General features: G+C 42.5%; 1 protein-coding gene across 3 annotated transcripts in view; it reads left to right on the forward strand.

Annotated features, from left to right (window-relative positions):
• LOC136856907 (protein FAM13A) overlaps positions 1-20,436 on the forward strand; it is an 856,533-nt gene that overhangs the window by 592,204 nt on the left and 243,893 nt on the right. For all 3 annotated transcript variants that reach the window (XM_067135141.2, XM_067135143.2, XM_067135142.2), the window contains one exon: positions 7,933-8,218. In XM_067135141.2, the coding sequence (XP_066991242.2) occupies positions 7,933-8,218 (286 nt within the window). The remainder of the gene's footprint in view (positions 1-7,932; positions 8,219-20,436) is intronic.

Genomic DNA, 20,436 nt, shown 5'->3' on the forward strand with positions numbered 1-20,436 from the left:
CGATCGAGGAATGTTAAATATCTGCACAACTTGGTCAATGGAATATTCTATTCATCTGGCTCACAAGGTTAGATCACACTTGATGCAGGTCTGGTCACTTTCAAGACGTCACGGTATGGTGGCACCACCAACTGTTACCTTTAAATACTGTTATCCCATGACTTTTCGCATGTCAGTGTATATTGAAAAGTGTACGCTAATCACAAGTGAAGTTGGCGGTGGTTGGACGTTGGTGAAATACATAAACACTTCCCGACCTCAGAGTTGACGACACACAAGGATTGCTTGCAAGTGTGGTGTATGGCTCTGAATGGTGTCCATCACAAGTTTTCTCCTCTTGGTGAAACCGTTACCACGGTCACGTACTGTGTAGAAATTGTGGCAATTGTGTGGAAAAAATTGGCCATCTTTCGTCAGTAGTAAAGGTCTTCTGATCTTTGCAGACGACGCGTTAGTCCACGTGGCAATAAATACCAAACAGAAACAGTGTGACCTGAAGTATAAAGTAATTCCACACCTTCTACACAGTTCTGTTTATACATCTAAGCCACTTTCTCACATACAAGGTAGTAATCGGGAGATAATGGGTTCGAGCCCCACTGTTGGGAGCCCTGAAGATGGTTTACCGTGGTTTCCCATTTTCACACCAGGCAAATGCCGGGGCTGTACCTTAATTAAGGCAACGGCCGCTTCCTTCCAATTCTTATGCCTTTCCTATCTCATCGTCGCCATAAGACATATCTGTGTCGGTGCGACGTAAAGCAAATATCAAATACAAGGTGTTAGAAACAGGGCTCAGCAGGAAATGGTTTCCGGGCCTCCATTGCCTCACAGAAACAACGTTTCTTCAGGGATAGGATTGAGATCCTTGTGAATCATTGGCAGAGGTGTGTCGCTTCACAGATGAATGAATCAGGTCATTTTTCCTTCCAAAACTCAACGGTGGTGTGGGGTGCCAAAACGGCGGGTTTTTTTTTCGAAGAGCCTGATGTACGAGGATGGACAGGGTATCGTATATCGTGGCCTCCGTAGTGCTTGTTCAACCAGGTCTGTGTACTTTGTACGTCATTTATAGTTCACAGACATTGGCTAGAAGCACTTAAATCAGCACTTAAAACTTAAAACTCTCTAAGAATGTATTGACTGCTGCTATTAGACCAGAGGAACTCTGGTCTTTGACAATGACAAAACTCAAATTCCACTTCAAATTCATGTGCCTGTGGTAAATTATCAAATTTTCACTTAGTTATTAAAACTTGGGTTAGAAAATTGAAATTAAAGTCATTGCTCAATCTGTTCGTTACGTTTTCTGTCCAAGTGTAGCCGTCTTGCATCCCTGCTAACGCCGTTTATTTTTTCGTTCTTATATATATGCGTGTGTGATGGTGTCTTCGCATGAAGCAACATGTTTGTACTTTTGTTTTCATTCGTGTGGCATAGTTATAGCATGTTTTTAGTCCGTAGAATTATATTTCAGGAAGTTATTTTCTTGTAACTTAATTATTTTCTTTTTCAGCGCCACATTGTGAAGACTGGGATTGCTGTAGTAACTGTTGAATTATAAATGTATTTTGATCATTCCCTCGTTTAAACAAATGTTAGTGTATTCATTTATACGTAGTGTGTATTTTCTGTCAAGATGATTTGTCAGTCACCTTCCACTTTACTGCAGTGAACTGCAGTTACGATAGTAACTCTTTAGTTTACCCTAGCATTAAGAAAACAAACAAACTTCAGTCCTGCTAACGTGCCATAGGATTTTTGTTTGTTTATCGTATTACTGTAGTATGACACTGAAATGTATACTAATATATGGAAGTCGGAGTGTAACGATGTACAGAGGTATTGGACATGAACTAAGGATAAGTTTCCAGATAGCCTAGAAATTTAAAATTTAGTACCATACAATCTGATACACGCAAGATCCCTAGGAAATTCTAAAATTACCAAACCTTCCCAAGGGCGCCAAACAGAAGCAGTTAGAAAACAAAACAGTATGAAATGTAGGCATTTTGTCACCCAGTTGGAAACATTGTTTTCTGAAGGTATCAGGCTCATGAGCGTAAGAAACAAAAATGAATAGAAATGTTAAATACATTTAGTGGAAAGAAACCATTTATATACGTATTCTGGCGGGTTATCACTATCCATTAAATATAAACATAAACGTCTATTTACAGTTTATTTACAAATTCACTCGCGTTTGAATTTTCCGCTCGACACTTTTTTTTTTTTTTTTACTCATGATCGTAACTGAACACACAGCCCTATAGCGCATCGAAATCCTGTACTCCGATACGGCTTGTCAGAACGTAGTGTCATTCCGTAACAGTTCACTAACAAGCCTCCCTGAACACCGCGTAGCCGCCTGACGGGTGCACTTCCGATCAATGGCTCTTCACGGACTCGCGACCTTCTCGTATCGGATCGCGTTCACTTACGACTGACTCACTCACGAAGAAGATTCTCGAAGATTCCATTTCCAGATCAGTGTGGGTGCCTGCTCCATTGCCAATCAGTTTCCAGCGGCGTATAAGGAGATCCCTTATCGCGAGCTAGCGGTATTGTTTTGCTCTCTGCTGGCTCCGCAGACATTGTCGCCGCTGCCCCAGCTTTACAGACTTCCGCCGATCCCCACTCTCTCGGCCTTCATAGTCACAATATCTTAACCTAATTTCAATTTGATGAATACAGTGGACATGGTTCACCTTTTTATAAGTATTATTGTGTAACATGGTGTAACATGACCCGTTCATTTGATAATATAAATTATCGTTCAGTTTTAAAAAACTCAGTGCGATTTGTGTGTGTAGCGAAGCGCTTGGGTGCAGCTAGTTCAACAATATACAGGTGTGACTAAATAGAACAGTGAATGATTATAACACAAAGAAACCATAAGTTACAAACAACATACATTTAGCGGTCTTCAAAATACTCGCCATTGGCCACAACATACGTTTGTATAAAGCTGCTGGAAACTGGCAGCGAAGACGTCTTTTGGATTCGATCGAAGGACTGATGTCAAATGTCTTTGGATGTCCGGTATGTCAACACAAAGTATGCCTTTCGGGATTCCATTGAGGCGGGGAAACAAAAAGAAATCTGCATGCGCCAGATCCAGGGCATATGGTGAATTTTCGAGAACGGTTACACGCCGCTTAGACAAGAATTTTCTCACACAGACTGCAGTGTGTGGCCCGCGCTGTCGTGGAAGAGACTCCACTTTCCAATCCTCACAACTCTGGCCGAATACGCCAGAAGTGTGGCAGCAACCGTATCAAAACGTTCTTGTAGAGTGCGGTGGTGACAGCTTGACTCTCGGGTACGAATTCCTGGTGAATCATGCCATTGCTGTCGAAAATGGTGATCTACAATGTCTTGATGCTGGACTTTTGGAGGCGACCTTTTGGGAGGGGGGGGGGGGACGTTGGGAACCCTGTGAACACTATACCGTTAAGATCGCTTGGTCTCCAGGTCGAACTCGTATCACCATGGTGATTGTTTTCAGAAAAGATGGATTGTTATTTTAATTCAATGGTGGTTTAGCTTGTAAATTATATTTTTAAAATAATCATATTTAACTACTTATATTCCACCGAAAACGAATGAAAACCAATGATTACTCGTCTAGCATTTATAAGGAAAGCCCCTAACAGTTACTCCTAATGAATGCAGAAGATTCACGTTATCTTGAACATATCGCATTTCTACCTAACACAATTTCTTAATCATTGAAGTCAAATAAATGTCACCAAACGTAATTTTGAGGTACACAATGCAAACCAATCATAGTCCAAATATTCACTATGTAGGCATCACTTGAATTCAGCCCGGGGACCAAGAAAGACTGAGTATGTTACTTACAGATTATATCCATTAAAATTAAGAAGAATAATTCATTAATTAATTTGGCGTATCGCTGGGTGGCGATTTAATCAACCCGGGTCGTACATCGTCCACATTTCTCCTCCTTTCACTTAAAATCCAATTAAACTTGCAGCTGTAGCAAGGGTTCATGCCTCTTCTCCGAAGATCCAAACAAAACGACAATTCTCACGAGGGAACACATACATGTGTGACACTCGGATTCGATTGAAATTTGGTAGGAATATTCGTGGGAGGTAGTAGAATGCTAAGGTGAAAACTGCATGTGCCCAGCGCAAGTTTAAACGCCAAAATTGAACAAATAAGTAGTCGTAAAATTAGAAGTGCCGCGGAGTATCGGGTTGTGGCGGAGAGGTTGGGAGGAGCGAAGCAGCAGACGTGAACCAACCTGCTGTAACGTGCTGCGCCAGCAGCCAGGCAGCGTATAGTTAGCGCGTTCTCCTTAACTTCCCGATGAGATGTGCAGAACGTAAATATTAAAACAGCACATGAAACAAGTGTACAAAGGACGATGTTTGAACAACGATGCCAATAATGAGTAACAAGAACTCGGGTTGGTTCACGTCCACTGCTTCGCTCCTCCCTACCTCTCCGCCACATCCCGATACTCCCGCGGCACTTCTAATTTTACGACTATTTATTTGTTCAATTTTGACGTTTAAACTTGCGCTGGGCACATGCAGTTTTCACCTTAACATTCTACTGCCTCCCACGAATATTCCTACCAAATTTCAACCGAATCCGAGTGTAACACATGTATGTGTTCCCTCGTCAGTCCATTGTCGCTGACCAAATGAATTCGACAAGTGACGGCACAAGAAATAACGCGGCCAAGGCTAGATAGCGCCAAAATCTGGGCAGCGAAGAAACTCCACTCTCGTTTGGCGCTCATCGTTAATCGCATATTCGACCCAGAGTTCAGTAGACAGAATTACAAGAAAATGAAATGGGGCTTTAAAGCCAACCAAATAATATCACACATCTTAGTGCAGTTTTGACACAGATTTCAATCAATGCTTGACAGTCAAAGATATCCTCTCCAAAACACGTTATAATTATGTGTAATAAAGAAGGAAACCATGTATAGAGGCTATGTTGTACACAAAACCAAGAAAATAATTTAGGCTTAGATTATAGTTGAGTGTCCTTGCCTTCAGTTACTGTATTGGTCATATTGTCAACGGCAGGAAGCATTCCCGGCTACCTCGCCATGTAGCATGTAGCTTCACAGTCAGCCTCTTCCACTTCTGCAGAGAATCCCTGGACCTCCTATAGCTAGGTCGGCTCCTATTTACGGCTTCATAACTCTTGCGGGCAGCTGGAATTTGGATCCCATTTTTAATCACTACTGACTGGAATAATACAACCCAATGTGTGGTATACTCTATTAGAGGGAATATGCCCAGAGTTTTAATCCCACTGACTTTGTGTTGGACTTTCAATATGCAGGAAGTGAGTCCGACTGTATAGTTGCAAATTGAGTATGGGTTCTCTGCTGGCCCTGAATGAACATGGAAAGGTGGTGTTGAAGGAAGAAAAATGTGATGTTACTTGATTGCGGATAATGCCTGCAAAGGACTGTCCTTTTTGTCTACATTCAAAGGAGTTTTTTTCGTGAATTCCACAAAAACCAAAAGCTTTACATTCAGTTCCATATTCACGTTACATTCGTTGAAAAGGTATGCACTAACTTGATCCCTGAGATGCTGCAATTTCAGAACCCGGAGTAGATATCTAAGCTACAAATGTACATTGGGCGAACAGCAGCAGTTCATTAAGTAATTCTATCAGTGGGATCTCCTTTGCATGTTCTGAAAGGGCCGATGACCTTTGATGTTTGGGCCCTTAAAACAACATGCATCATTTTCTGAAAAAGAATAGCATGCCAGTGGATTAAATGCACTTCTAAGTTTACTTAGAAGAAGCAAGCATTTTACAGTACGTAAGTACAAAGAAGTAAATAAAGCACAAGTTAGTAGGGCCTTTAGTCTGCAATTGTTTGGATGTTTAGTCTGTGGTACTGTTATTTAGTGGCAGAGCATCACTAAAGGAGCATCAGTATTAGTACACCTAAATTAAGTTGCACTATGACGCTTATTTCTTGGAGTATGTGCATTGTGCAATACTGAATAAATGATCAGCATTTAACTGCTCTACCCTTTCAGTGCTCCATAATTGTCCGTGGCAATTTTTGTCTAATAATGTACTATCAGCGGATGGCACTCAATCAAGCAATGTTTGAGTAGTGTCTTGTGATCTAGCCAGTGAAGCTCTCACCGCATCCAAATTTCATCAAGATTTGCTGTTGGATGATCGTACCGCTGCGCCCATCGTTTAACCATGTCCCGTACGCTCCCAATCGATAAAAAACAAGGGGATCTTAACAGAAGAAGGCACATTTTAGCCCTGCAGTAAGTATATGATCTAGCGTTGTCCTGCGAAGTTATAGCCCCAAGGATGCATTAACGGCATTGAAGAACGACCGGCCCCAGTATGTTGTTAACGAAAGTGCCACCGGCTGTAGCGGTATTAACTCGCACGAGAAGCGATCTACTATCTTGCGCGAGGACACCGCAAATAAGAACGCGGCATGTTGCTGCAATCCATCTGATATGCACTCTGCGTTACACTTCTCGTCCCTGCCGTCTGCAGGCACAGATTATGCCATTATTTTCACTTAAACAGAAGCACAATTTGTCCGAGTTGTGCCAGTTGTCACGCCGCGCGCCTCTCATGGCGTTGGCTGCAACATTGCAGCCTAGTAGTCAAGGGCTGGAGTGTCAGTCGTAGCCTGCAAATAGCTGACGAGTTTGCAGTTCAGACTGTAACGAACAGTGGCATACTGTAACAGCTAACGTCGAGGCGTGTGTAACAGTACGTCACCGCTGCGCTATTGCCTTCGATAATGCTGCCGGAACGGCTAAAACCATCCTCCTACGATGATAATCTTCTCTAGCTGTGGTCTGCTTCTGGTGACCACAACTTTTCCATCGTGTGTTATCTCATTTATCGTACCACTCCCTCCATGATTCATGGATATGCGGCCTACACACCGAGTAATGTGTCGGTAGGATGCGTTATAGCCTCTCATGACGTAATGTGACCTCTGTGGAAGTCACTGATGTCCCTGCATGGCTGTCTCTCATGAACAGGTGGCATTTTTACTGGTTGTTGGCCATGAGCAGACATTCCTACTCAGCCCCGCGGTCCTTATCACATGGTGAAGAGTGATGATAGATTCCTGACGTTGCACTAATTGGCCTAGACTCGAAACTCATCAAACGCCACACTGCAGTGCCGCTAATTTCGTCTTTTTACACATACTGTAAGAAAAGTCTTCATAGGGCAACTTCTGTTAGGTGCTCAGATGTTAGTGAACACTAGTGTATTTAATGTGATCTGAGTTTCACTGTCCGCTTAAGAAATCTTCTTTTCCTGCCAAACAAATCATTGTGTTTCTTTCAATATAATGTACTGTATGTGTGTAAATTGTGAACAATATTTTGTTATACGCATGTATACGGTACAGACACCATTTCATATTTGTTATGATACAGTACATGTAATACAGTCATGGTTATTTAATAATCGGCAATGACATACCAGAAGAACACAAGTTATTTAGGTCTGAAGGTGGATTTTTAAAGAGGTTGCGGACGACATAAAAGGTTGCACAAATATCATCTGCCTGGAAGGCTTGTTTATTTGTTCACAGGATTCTCATTACAGTTCTGTACTGCTGAATTTATACTCCAATTATGTAGAAGAAAGTGTTAAAATAGTCAAGCGACATTACGTAAAATGTAAGACTTTGGATCTTGTAGGGCACTCTTTGAAGTATAATTTACATTAAAGAATAATTGCATTAAGGCAATACCTGTAAATTAAATTAATGTAGTCCATTCGTATTGCAGCTGTTGTACTATGAGCATGAATGTGAAAGGACGACAAGGACTTCGCCATTCCAAGCAGAACAATTTTATGTTTTTTGTTATAACAAGTATGAACATATTTTCTTCAATTCAACGTCCCACGTATTTCTTACAGAACTTCACGACGAACCCGCCCAATGGCGCGAGAGCGTCGCCCATACTTTACGAGGACTACCCGACCCGAACTCTCGGGTGCTGTGCTTCTTACTGCGTTTCCTCTTTCGCTACGACCAGCACCTGCACAATGCACAGTGCCATCATCACACAGCGGGCGGCGTGGCGGCCATCTTCAGCCCGCTTCTGCTTCATAGGGCTATGGATATCCATACCCTTCAGCAGACCATGACTACCCAGATTATGAGCAAACTCATCCACGAATGCCACTACATCTTCAGCGAACGGTAAGTAACCGTATTATTCATTACTGTTCTTCGCGGAGGATGTAGGATACGGTATTTAGTAAGAATCCCCATTGGTTTTGTTGGTTAGTTAATGGTCTACTTATTTATGAGCTACAATATTTGCATTCTTGTACACCACAGGTCTTCCTTGGCACATTAGCCCAAACCAAAATAATAATAATAATAATAATAATAATAATAATAATAATAATAATAATAATAATAATAATAATAATAATAATAATAACTTTATTATTATTAATATTATTAATATTGTTCCGAGGTATCGGTGGAACAGCAGAGGTGAAAGAAGGTGCGGGGGTGAACGGGCCTCAAAATACGAAATTAAAGTTAAGATAAAATTTAACAAGGTTATATTTTCTTTTCAAAATCAAGAAATAACAAGCATGGCAGGTACAGAGTAGCAAGGCAACAAAAGTACAATTACAGTATTCACAGGATATACACAATTCAACAAAGGGGCAGAAGACCCCTATCATGCCCAGGAGCACTTGCTCCCAATTACACAGTAAAGCCTCCTCGAGGCGCGTAGGAAACAAAATTTTTAGAAAGAGCACTCTGCTCTTAAGTACGAGCCTATCCAAGGCCACACCAAATTCCACTTTCAAGTTGTCCTCCAAGGACACGAAAACAGGGGTAAAATACCCAACCTACTGAGGCCTATTAAGTAAGGAAAGGTTAATTACGTGGCCTCTAAAATACCAACTTGAGAGGAGGCGTTCTTGCACTCCTAACACACTTTATATAAAACCTACTTGGCACTAGGCCGTTACTGCAAGGGCTAATCCCATACTAAAGAGGTGACTTTTAAAAGGAAACAATTTACATTACTTTAAGGAAGAAACGGTTGTGAAAGTTCACCTCAATGCAATATGAGTGGGAGCTCGAGAGGGTTAAGCACTCTCTATCCCATTATGTAGTTAAAACAGAAAGAATTGACACCTGAGTGTCTTTACATTTTTAAAGGAAAGTTACATGGAAAATACTTCGGACCTGCCCCGAGAGTTAAACTGCTGAGCTAGCAAGAAAAGAAGTTATTAAACGGCCATTACCTTGTGGATGAACTGCTGCCCGAAGAAAGAGGCGCTTCCCGCCCCCTGCTATGTACTTTACACACTGAAAGATGTTACTGAAGTGGCACGGAGACCCGAAAATCAGCAGTTTATATACTCTCGAGGAAAGTTCGAGGCGTTTCAGGAATGAGAACACCCTCCCACAAGAGTTTTATTGGCTAGGGTTAAGCAATATATCCCCGTTGAGGAAGATACACCTGATTGGTCATAAATTAATTAAAGAAATTCGGGATTGGCTAAATTCAAAACAAGGGGAAAGAAAGGGTTATACAGCCAACTTAAACAATAACAGAAAGAAATTTAACAAGGAACAAACTTTTGAAATAAAAATTTCTCCAAAAAACAGTTCTTTCACTTCGCACTAGGGTGCACCATTGTAGTTCTTCAGTAGTGTCCTCTAGAAGAGAATGTTCACACTTCTTACTACAGGCAAAACAAAACTACATCGAAAACGACCCAGTTCAGAAACTTCAAAATTTCCAAGTAGTGACATCTTCTGAGAAACTTGAAAATTAACACATTAGATAAAGTTCAGACTTCCTCCAGTAGGGGAGTTTCAACTGGCGCAAAGTTTGAATTAGCGACGTGGAGGTGTACCACCCGGTACAAATATTATTATTAATACTGGCTTTCTATTGGTGAGACCACTGCCAAACCGTATTTGGTACAGTGGGATTTAACATTACGTTGGTGGATCACTATCTCAAGATTCTATCCTTCATAAAATTCTGCCCTGCAATGTTGCGCTGATGAACTGCCCCACAAAGTTGCGCGTATAGCTCGCTCTTCGTGCAGCTACCGATTTGCTCGAGTGTTTTACTTTAAACACGATGTTTTCGATACTCAGTGAAAAATGAAAAAAAATTGCGAGTGAAAAAAAATTCAATTTTCTTAAAGCTGAGATCGTCGAGAATGGTCTGAAATAGTGATGCGTTAATAAGAAATGCGATGCTTTTAAAACACCAGCAATAATCGATTGTAAAGCGACCAATTCCAAGCCTGAGTAAAGTGTGAAGGAAAATTTATTGCAATTGTTGTATTGGTAGAAATCTTCTTTTCCTGCCAAGTGTTTTTGTAATATGTACTGCAGTCTATGTATGTAAATTGTCAACAATAATTTGTTATACACATGTATACGGTACAAGCTCCACTTTTTATTTGTTATGATACAGTACATTTATTTAATATCCATCTGACATCTCCCGTTCTGGTATCGGTGCCTTCAACAGGTTGCTGTGTATGATCGGCGACCTGCCATATGTACTTTCCTCACACAAAGGCACCACGTGGCTCGTCGAATGTGGTGTCTTACTCATTGTCACTGGATCCAGGAATAGTGGGGTAGTGACATGTTCACGGATGTGTCGGGGTTTAGCCTGGAGAGTGACTCTCGCCGTCTGTTCATCTGGCGCGCCTCTGGGACACGTAACAACCCTGCCGAGATTGTGAAAAGGGGCTGATATTTTAGCGCCAGTGTTCTCGTCTGGGGCGGCATCATGTTAGGATCACGTACTCTCACTGCATGTGTTCCCTAGCGGGTACTTTGACAGGTACTGTCTATAGGGATGACATCCTGCAACAGTATGTGCTGCTTTTTCGTGGAGCGTATGGACCTGGGTTCCATTTGGTGGACGAGTTACCTGCTACATGAGGACATCACACGTCTGGAGTGGTCAGGGACTGAAATTCGACCGACCATGCATGGGACGCTCTAGACCGAAGGATTACAGCCCTAACACCACCACCACCACCACCACCACGGACCATTGTTGAGCTCCAGAGGGCGCTTACGCAACAATGGGATCCGTTACCGAAAACTATGCAGGACGGCTTAGAGCAGGGATGGCAAACCTTTTACGATTAGTGTGTCAATTAAGGTCGTATATATTGTTTTATATTGTCTAGCGTGCCATCGGTTATTTTCCTTTAAAAATCATCACGAAAACCCCTCCTTTGACTTCTTTTAGGTATTAAATTTCATTACACATAAATTCATTCAACTGAATATTTTATGATTTTATTTTGCAAACATTACTGAAAATTACATTTTTTAAATGAGTAAATTTTAAGGATAAAATATATTTTTTCTTTAACCGAAAGAAAATTAAAATCCGCAGTCTGTTTCCAGTCGTTCGACCGGGTTAGGAATGGGATGAATGAAGTCCCCATCTAGCGGCGAGGATAGGAATTGTGCCGGCTGCCGAAGCCTGTCGCACTCATCTGGGGCAATGATTAATGACTGAAAGATGAAATGAAATTATAGAGTGTGTTGCCAGAATGAAAGATGACAGGACAAACCGGAGCACCCGGAGGAAAACCTGTCCCGCCTCCGCTTTGTCCAACACATATCTCACATGGAGTGACCGGGATTTGAACCACGGATCCACGGAACTCAGTGCTGAGAGGCAGTGCTCTGCCATCTGAGACAAGGAGGCTGCGCTTTAACCGAATAAAATTTGTAAAGAAATATGGCCATAGAATGAATTGTAACCTACTTCTTTATTAAAACGCTATGTTAAAATATGTTAGTATGTTGTGTCACGTGCCATAGAAGTCGTGTTTGCGTGTCACCTAGTATTTTCAGTATTTTTCCCCCCTCTTGACGTGATAGTGTATATATATCTTCTTGGAGTGTGTCCTCTCAGTCAGTAAACTAATTACAATGGTGTGTGTCATCAGGGTTCAAGGAATCTCCCGATCTTGTCAGCTGATGCACATAAGCTCATCATCACAACTGACATCCATCCGTCGAGTGAGCTTATTTTCTTGCATGTAACTGTTGCTTTTCTAAATTTTGCCTCGATACTTTTAGATAGCAGTTGTCAGTTACATTTCCATCGATCTGTAATGGATTATTTTGTAGGCTCTTGCCATTTCCTCCTCGTCGAACTGGTTCGAAAGTGCTTATGGAGAATGGACCATGTTCGTAATGTAGTATGATGTTTCATGAAACTGGAAATTAGACGTAACTGCACTGCACTTTGAGGTGGACATGTTTATCATCCGAGCTGAGGAGGTAACAACTTTCCAGAATTTCATTCGGCAACCTTCAGAGCAGTTTCGTTCTGCCGGCCTGTATAATTGCACCCTGCATAGAAACTAAAAGTCTCGGGTACAGGTTCTGAAGGATCGTTTCGTTCTGCAGTCACCGAGGTGATTCCTAGATTCGGAGTTGATAAGTGATGGACGGAACAAGTTGGCCGTGCGGTTAGGAGCGCGCAGCTGTGAGTTTGCATTCGGGAGATAGTGGGTTCGAACCCCCTTGTCAGCAGCCCTGACGACGGTTTTCCCTGTTTTTCCGTTTTCACACCAGGAAAATGCTGGGGATGTAACTTAATTAAGGATAGGACCACTTCCTTCCCACTCCTAGCCCTTTCTTATCCCATCGTGGCCGTAAGACCTATCTGAGACGGTGCGACGTAAAGCTAATTGAAGAAAATATGCGTGATGAAACAAGTGCGTTGTTCTCCTCTCCTTGCTTTATGTCAAATGGTTACTTTTCTTAATCCCTGCTCAGGGTTGCGATGAGAGTTTTCACCCACTAAATACAAACCGTCAATCTTTTCTCTCATGCAAAGAGTAATTAAAGTGTGGTTTTTGGTTGCTATTTGCTTTACGTCGCCCCGACACAGATAAGTCTTATGGCGATGATGGGATAGGAAAGGCCCAGGAGTGGGAAGGAAACGGCTGTGGCCTTCATTAAGGTACAGCCCCAGCATTTGCCTGGTGTTAAAATGCGAAACCACGGGAAAACCATCATCAGGGCTGCCGATAGTGTGGTTCGAACCCACTATCTCCCGGATGCAAGCTCACAGCCGCGAGACCCTAACCATACGGTCAACTCGCCCAGTAGAGTAATTTAAAATCTTCGTAATGTAATTCCTTTGCTAATAAATTTGCGTGGATTGACTGATAAGCAGCCGATTCCTAATGTGCAAGATTTCTGGTACCTATACAGAACGAGTTCTGCTTATAGCTATTGCATATTTTGCGTGTTATTTTTAAAACTATGTTTTGATGTTGCCTACAAAAGATCTGATAATATCTAGAAAATATATTAAGGGTATTTGCAGTCGACTTACGATGTCTTCACTCTGAGAAACTACAGTAACGTAAAAGAAAAAGTATAGGTACATTTTGAAGGAAGTTGACATTGAAAGAGGTGCTCTGTAAACAAATTGCACTACGCCAGGAAGGTGTGTCTAGATTTTAGCCGTGGAAGCTTCTGTGTCGTCGGTTTGGATAGTGAGGCGAGTATTCTGTGTTCTTCCAGCCGGGCTGGGTAGCTCAGTGGGTAGAGCGCTGGTTGGCGGGTTGGCGGGTTTGATCCCGGCTCAGCCCGTTGATACTTGGAGGTGCTGAGATACGTCAGCCTCGTATCGGCTGATTTACTGGCGCGTAAAAACTCCTGCGGGGCCAAATTCCGGCACCTCAGCGTCTCCAAAAATCGTTACAAGTAGTTTGTGAGATGCAAAACCCGTAACATTATTATTATTATTATTATTATTATTATTATTATTATTATTATTATTATTATTATTATTATTATTATTGTTGTTATTATTATTATTATTATTATCTTCCATAAGTTAACCAATGACTGTGATCGTCTTAAAGATTAAGGTGGTATGAGATTTAGGTTGGTAAGCCGGAGAATGTTCGTTGGTCGGATCCGCCCTGTAATGATGCGCGTTGCTTGATTCAGGTGGGCGTTTATTAGTCCATTGCGAGCACTCTAAGCCAGGCTGAGCAGCAGTATTCTACGACGGAATAAGATAGTGCAAGAGCACCTGCTAGCTCTTGAAGGATGTTATTCCTGGTCTTCATCTTAACTGACACATTAAAAAGAATATTCTTGTAGGACAAGGACCTGTCCAGGGTGACTCTTGGATATTTTGGGTTACAACAGTACTGTAGATTGTCTCCCTGAATGATATGATTGGTTTGTATCCAGCAAGTGGAAAGTAGACACGACATTTTCCCGAGGGTTTGGTCTGAGGTGGTTCTGATGGAAATAATTCTCTAAAGTATAGAAACAGTCTTTCTACACGCCCTGAAGACTCCACACAAACGACTATGGTGCAGTGGCGGCCCATGGTTTCATGTGATGGGGAGGCCAGTAATAATAAGATTAAATGCACATACTACGTATTAGTTGTAACAAATTCGATTTTAAATGCATCCTAACAACTAATAATAAAGCCACTGTTTACCGCACAAACTCCCGCGCATGCGTTTTGAAGGAGAGGAGCTCTCGGCAACGTTCAGGTAATGCCGGAAAGAGAGTAGTGATGGGACATTCGATTCATTTTACTGAATCGATTCATTTGATTCCGTTCACGTTACTGAATCGATACAGTGATCCGATTCACGGCACTTTAGTCACCGCTCCTACTGCATCTGTGTAGTATGTGCTGGTAAGACAGCAGCAACAACATTCAGTGCTCGCAGCTGCCATCTGGTCTTCATACTATGAACTCCTTTCTTAGAAAAAAATGCTAGTCACTCTAATACATCGAAGGTTTCCGGCGACGCAGGGTGGGAAATGTTAGGATTAGGAAGGTAGCAGCCATGGCCTGAATTAAGGTACAGTCCCAGCATTTCCTGGTATGAAAATGGGGAACTACGGAAAACCATCTTAACGGCTACCGACGGTGGGATTCGAACAAACCATCCCCTGAATACAAACGCATAGCTGCGCGATACTAACCGCACGGCAACTCGCTCAGTCATTTTTGAAAATATGTATTTTTCTATCAGCTGAGGATTTTTTAAATCGTCATATTTTGTATAGGCTGCCCGAGATGTACAGTAGCCCGCTGGTTTTCTGATTCAACATACTGTTATTGCGTCTGTCCACATATGATTGAAGTCTTGTGCAACGATGTGACATATGAACGGAGAGAATACTGAGCCGTTCTTCCCAATATAAAACAGGCACTTTTGAGTGGTCATGAGCATGACTCATAGTCATAGGGCGGGCTAGAGTCGAGTTTAATTGTCAAATGTTAACTAAATTATAATACTAAGATTCATTAAACTAATAAATAGTATAACCTAATAGCCTACCTACTTACTAGCTACTTCAGAATTATGTTTTGACTCCCTTTTTAACACTGCAAATAAATCCATCTATTATTTAAACCTCGCTGTAAGAAGAGGACAGTGAATGCGAATGGGTATTATTTTCAAATGAGCTGAGCTCGAGAATGCATTATAGCATACGATTCTTTCAGTGTACCATGGCTCACTGTATGTCTCGCTGCAGCGGAAGCTCAGCTCTCCGCCAGTGTCCAGTGAGCCTATAAGGACCCGTGTGTATCTTGTGTCTCACTGAACCGTGTTCGTTCCCGATTCTTTCGATGTGCCATGATTCACTGTCTCGCAGCAGCGGAAGCTCGGCTCGCCGTCAACGTCCAGTGAGTGCGCCACTCAGCACTGTCCGCTGAGAGTAAGCTGAATCGTGTGCCGTGAGCTCGCCGTTCCTGTGAATCGATTCACTCGGACACGTGAATGAATCGATACACTGCTTCGAATCATGCATTCATTAGCCAACACTAAATGAGAGTGGCTCGTGCTGAACTTGACTGCCAGCACAGGAGGTGTACTGGTTACGATGGCAACGATGACGTCACGCGTATCGTCTCTAGCGGCCTGGCCGCATGTCTGCACCGTCAATATGGTCTCACTTTTAGAGGCTTAAGGGGCCCATTCACTGTCGAGCGGGTTGGCGAGCCGGTTCGTGACCTTGGTCGCACTGACCGGCTCGAAGGTGTATGGGGGGTTGTTGAGGGTTGGGCTCGAGGTTGGGTCCGTGTTGGCGGTTCGACAGCTAAGCCGGCGAACCCGACCGGTTCGCCAACCCGTCAGTGTGTGTATGGCCACTACCTGACCGGCTCACTGTGGTTTCGTCTGTAGCTTACTTTGGTTTCTGTGTGAGTTAATTAGGCCTACCTCGAATAACAATGACTTTTGAGGAGAATAAGCAGTTCCGGGAAGAATTTATTGAAATGTACCGGGCGAGTCCTGGAGCTTTCCCATCCTTGCGACACGCAATACCTTCCATGTGTTAGTGCGACATTCAAACACTAATAATAATAACAATAACAACAACAATAATAATAATAATAATAATAATAATAATAATAATAATAATAATAATATGAAGAAGAAGAAGAAGCCATGATCTCCCGATACTCTCCTTCAAATATTATTAGTCTATAGACCATTCTGCTATGACATATATGCCTCTCGTGCCTCTGCACTTAAGTTGTTAATACTGTAAGTATGCATCATACATTACTACAGTAGTGAAATTTTCTGTGTTTCATAATTGGCAGTGAAATAACATTTCCCAAACTAATCACAATCAAAATTGTGTAGGTCCACTTACGTGCAAATATTCCGGCTGCAACGTATCGAAGATTGCCCAACACGTCTCAGGAATGATTTTTCCAAGTAGCTGAGGAGATATTACACTGCTAAATTTCAGGTCTTCATAACTTCTCCCTGTCGCTAGAAGTCGCAATGTTACAATTAACCTCTCTTCAGCATTGATGCTATCTCTCATGTGTGTCTCCTGTTTCTTTATGTTTGGCCGAATCAACTCCAACAATTCGCAAAAACTGTCGCTTTCCATACGCAGAAAGTTCTTATAATCTGCAGGTTCTTGTACGCACAGAGTTCTTAATAGGCCGACGTGTGAAAATCGTGGTTTATCTCTCAACCATTCCTTCATCCACACACGTTTCTTCTTCTTTTCTTCATCAATGCGCAAAATGCTGCAACAGCTACAGCCACTTTGGAATGTTTTCGTTGGGCCATAACAAAAGCTTATTTTTTGCTAGTGGCTTTACGTCGCATCGACACAGCTAGGTCTTATGGCGACGATGGGATAGGAAAGGCCTAGGAGTTGGAAGGAAGCGGCCGTGACCTTAATTAAGGTACAGTCCCAGCATTTGCCTCGTGTGAAAATGGGAAACCAAGGAAAACCATCTTCAGGGCTGCCGACAGTGGGATTAGAACCCACTATCTCTATAACAAAAACTAGACAATGCACATACTATTTGCAATACAGACTGGCGGACTGGTCCGCCAACGGGTTCGCCAGTGTATGGTCATCGTCGAGCCAGTCGGGTTCGGGGTGTGGATTTTATATATGGACAGGCTCCCCAACCGGCTCGACTGTGAATGGGCCCCTTTAGCATCGTCAACCAGCGTTCGTGCCAGCCTACATGCTACGTCAAATTACATGGACCGACCTCAATAGCTGCAGTCGCTTAAGTGCGGTCAGTATTCGGGAGATAGTGGGTTCGAACCCCACTGTCGGCAGCCCTGCAGATGGTTTTCCGTGGTTTCCCATTCAATCCAGGAAAATGCTGGGGTTGTACCTTAATTAAGGCCACAGCCGCTTCCTTCCCACTCCTAGCCCTTTCCTGCCCCATCGTTGCCGTAAGACCTATCTGTATCGGTGCGACCTAAAGCAATTTGCAAAACAAAAAATAAAATAAAAAAAAAACAATCATTCCCATACGAATAATTGCCGTACGTCTCGAACTGTATATATGAAAATATTACTGTATTATCAGCTACGCGGGAGGAATTCAAACAAACGGGTATGAAATTTGGCCTTGAACTTCTCATAGGAAATTAATTTGGTCCTCAATTGTTTCACAGGAAAATCTGAATGCTTCTGAAATACAAGTAAAGTAGTCCCGGCCTCCTATGCCTCCGCACAAAAAGCGCCCCTGGTATGGCGCCATCTGAAGGGTTGCGTACACTACAGTAATACAGTATATCGTCGCTGCCGGGGCAAAACCTCCTATGTGAAATATTTTAACTTAGAACTTTGGCCGGTAAGCTTCTGTCATCTAAGGTGCAATATTGTGTGAATGTTGTCTAGGCATTCGCGCTCTTCATATTGTACGTGCTGCGGGTCAGTATATCTCCAAAAATATTATCATATAGGAGGTTTTGTCCCGGCAACGACGATATACTGTATAATGTATATGAATACAATTTCCATCTCCTTAAACTTCATGGTGTCTTTCCTTCTTTGTTTTTTATTAACCGTAAGTGTATGTATAATGTGTTTTAGCCCCTTCAGCAATGTCAACTGCAGTCGTGAGTAATACGTTGCCTGCCATAAGTACACTTCGAATACAGGATATTGTGTTTCGAATCCTAGCCATGGTGATTTTCGTGGATCTAAGATTAGGTTTATCCTCAGATGAAAATTTACTTCATGGTACACGCATGCACAGGAATATTGTCCCGACATAAACAAGCAACACTGCTCCACTCAAGTACTGATATTGAGGGGAGGGACTGAAGGGGTAGTGTTTAAGGCTACTCCAATACCGAAAAGGAGGAGAGGGGAGTGAACGGATAGTGCTGAAGGCGCAGTGTGTGTATTGCTATACATCCGCCAACTGTACTCATTTCTATCACAGTAAGGTCTTGCAGTGGACTGTCAACGTGCAGCAATGCGTTAAACGAGCGGGTGGGGGGCACGCCTTGCTTTGTTTATATCGGGACACCATTTCTGTGCATGCGTGTACCATGCGTTCCGAGGTTCGTGTCGCACTTTAGTCCGGCATAAGTTAATATATAGTAACATATGCGTTTGCTGATCTGTGATGAAAGGAATTCGCCAGCCACCCTTCACCATCTGACCTTTGGATGGTTTGAAGGCGGCATCTTTCTTACTGTGGTAAGTAGGCCTACGTAGGCTAACGATCCGATGAGACATTATTCCCTGTTACTTCGGTAATACAAGGAAAAGCATTAGAAATAACAATCTTCTTATGCCATTTTAACCATTGCAAATTGTGTTGCTTAAATCGCGGCTCACACTGACAGCGCACCTGCGGAGCCGTGAAACTTGCTTGATTTTGAATTCGCTCATACTATATTCAAATAGAAAATGGAAGATTATGATTTGAATGCCGAGATGGCAATATTTTCAATTCACTTTGGGGAGATTGTTACGTTTTCTTTTTTGTTTCTTTTTGTTCGTTGTACTAACTTCTGAAGATTGCCTGACGAAGTGGAAACACAAGTTTGGAAATGTAGAGGCCGTGATCTTAATTGAGGTACAGCCCCGTATTTGCCTGGGATGAAAGAAGGAAACCATGAAACGCCATCTTCAGGGCAGCCAACGGTGGGGCTCGAACTACCGTCTGCCCGTACAGTGAAGCCAAGTCGTTCGATTACTTTCGCCAAACTGAGTGGCTCAGATGGTTGAAACACTGGCCTAGTATGGCGAGTTCGATGCCAACTCAATCCGATAGTGTTTGAAAGTGTTCAAATACGCCAACCTCGTGTCGTTCTATTTACGTAAAAGTAACTTCTGTGGTATGAAATTCTGGCTCCTCGGCGTTTCCGAAAACCGCGAAGTAAATAATGGGATGTAGCCTAAAACGATTATTATTATTATTATTATTATTATTGAGGCGAATGGAGAAGGATAGATTACCTAGAAGAATAATGGACTCGGTCATGATGGGTAAGTCACAGTGGGAGACCAAAACGACAATGGTTAAGTTCAGTCACTAATGATTTGAAATGAAATGGCGTATGGCTCTTCGTGTCGGGAAGTCCGAGGACATGTTCGGCTCGCCAGGTGCAGGTATTTTGATTTGTCTCCCGTAGGCGACCTGCGCGTCATGGTGAGAACGAAATGATGATGAAGACGACACATACACCCAGTCCCCGCGCAAGCGGAATTAACCAATGATGGTTAAATTGTCCGACCCTGCCTTTAATCGAACCTGGGACCCCTGTGGCCAAAGGCCAACACGCTAACTATTTAGCCATGGAGCCGGACTAATGATGTAGAGAGAGATGGAATTGAACGAGGCCACAGTGCTAGTTACAAATAGAAGATTGTGGAGGCGTGTATTAAATTCACAGAGGCTTACAGACTGAACGCTGAGAGGTATAACAGTCTATAATGAAGATGTATATTATAATAATAATTATTATCATCGATTACTTTCTTAATGACGTAAATGCACTTACTGGTAATTTGCCAACGCTGCATTTTCTTGGGAGATCTGTCTGGTTGGCTGCAGGCTCGTCATAACTACCATAATACCAGTTTATTTTTTAATGAATTCGGAA

This window comes from Anabrus simplex, chromosome 1, assembly GCF_040414725.1.
Source record: "Anabrus simplex isolate iqAnaSimp1 chromosome 1, ASM4041472v1, whole genome shotgun sequence".
Taxonomy (NCBI): domain Eukaryota; kingdom Metazoa; phylum Arthropoda; class Insecta; order Orthoptera; family Tettigoniidae; genus Anabrus; species Anabrus simplex.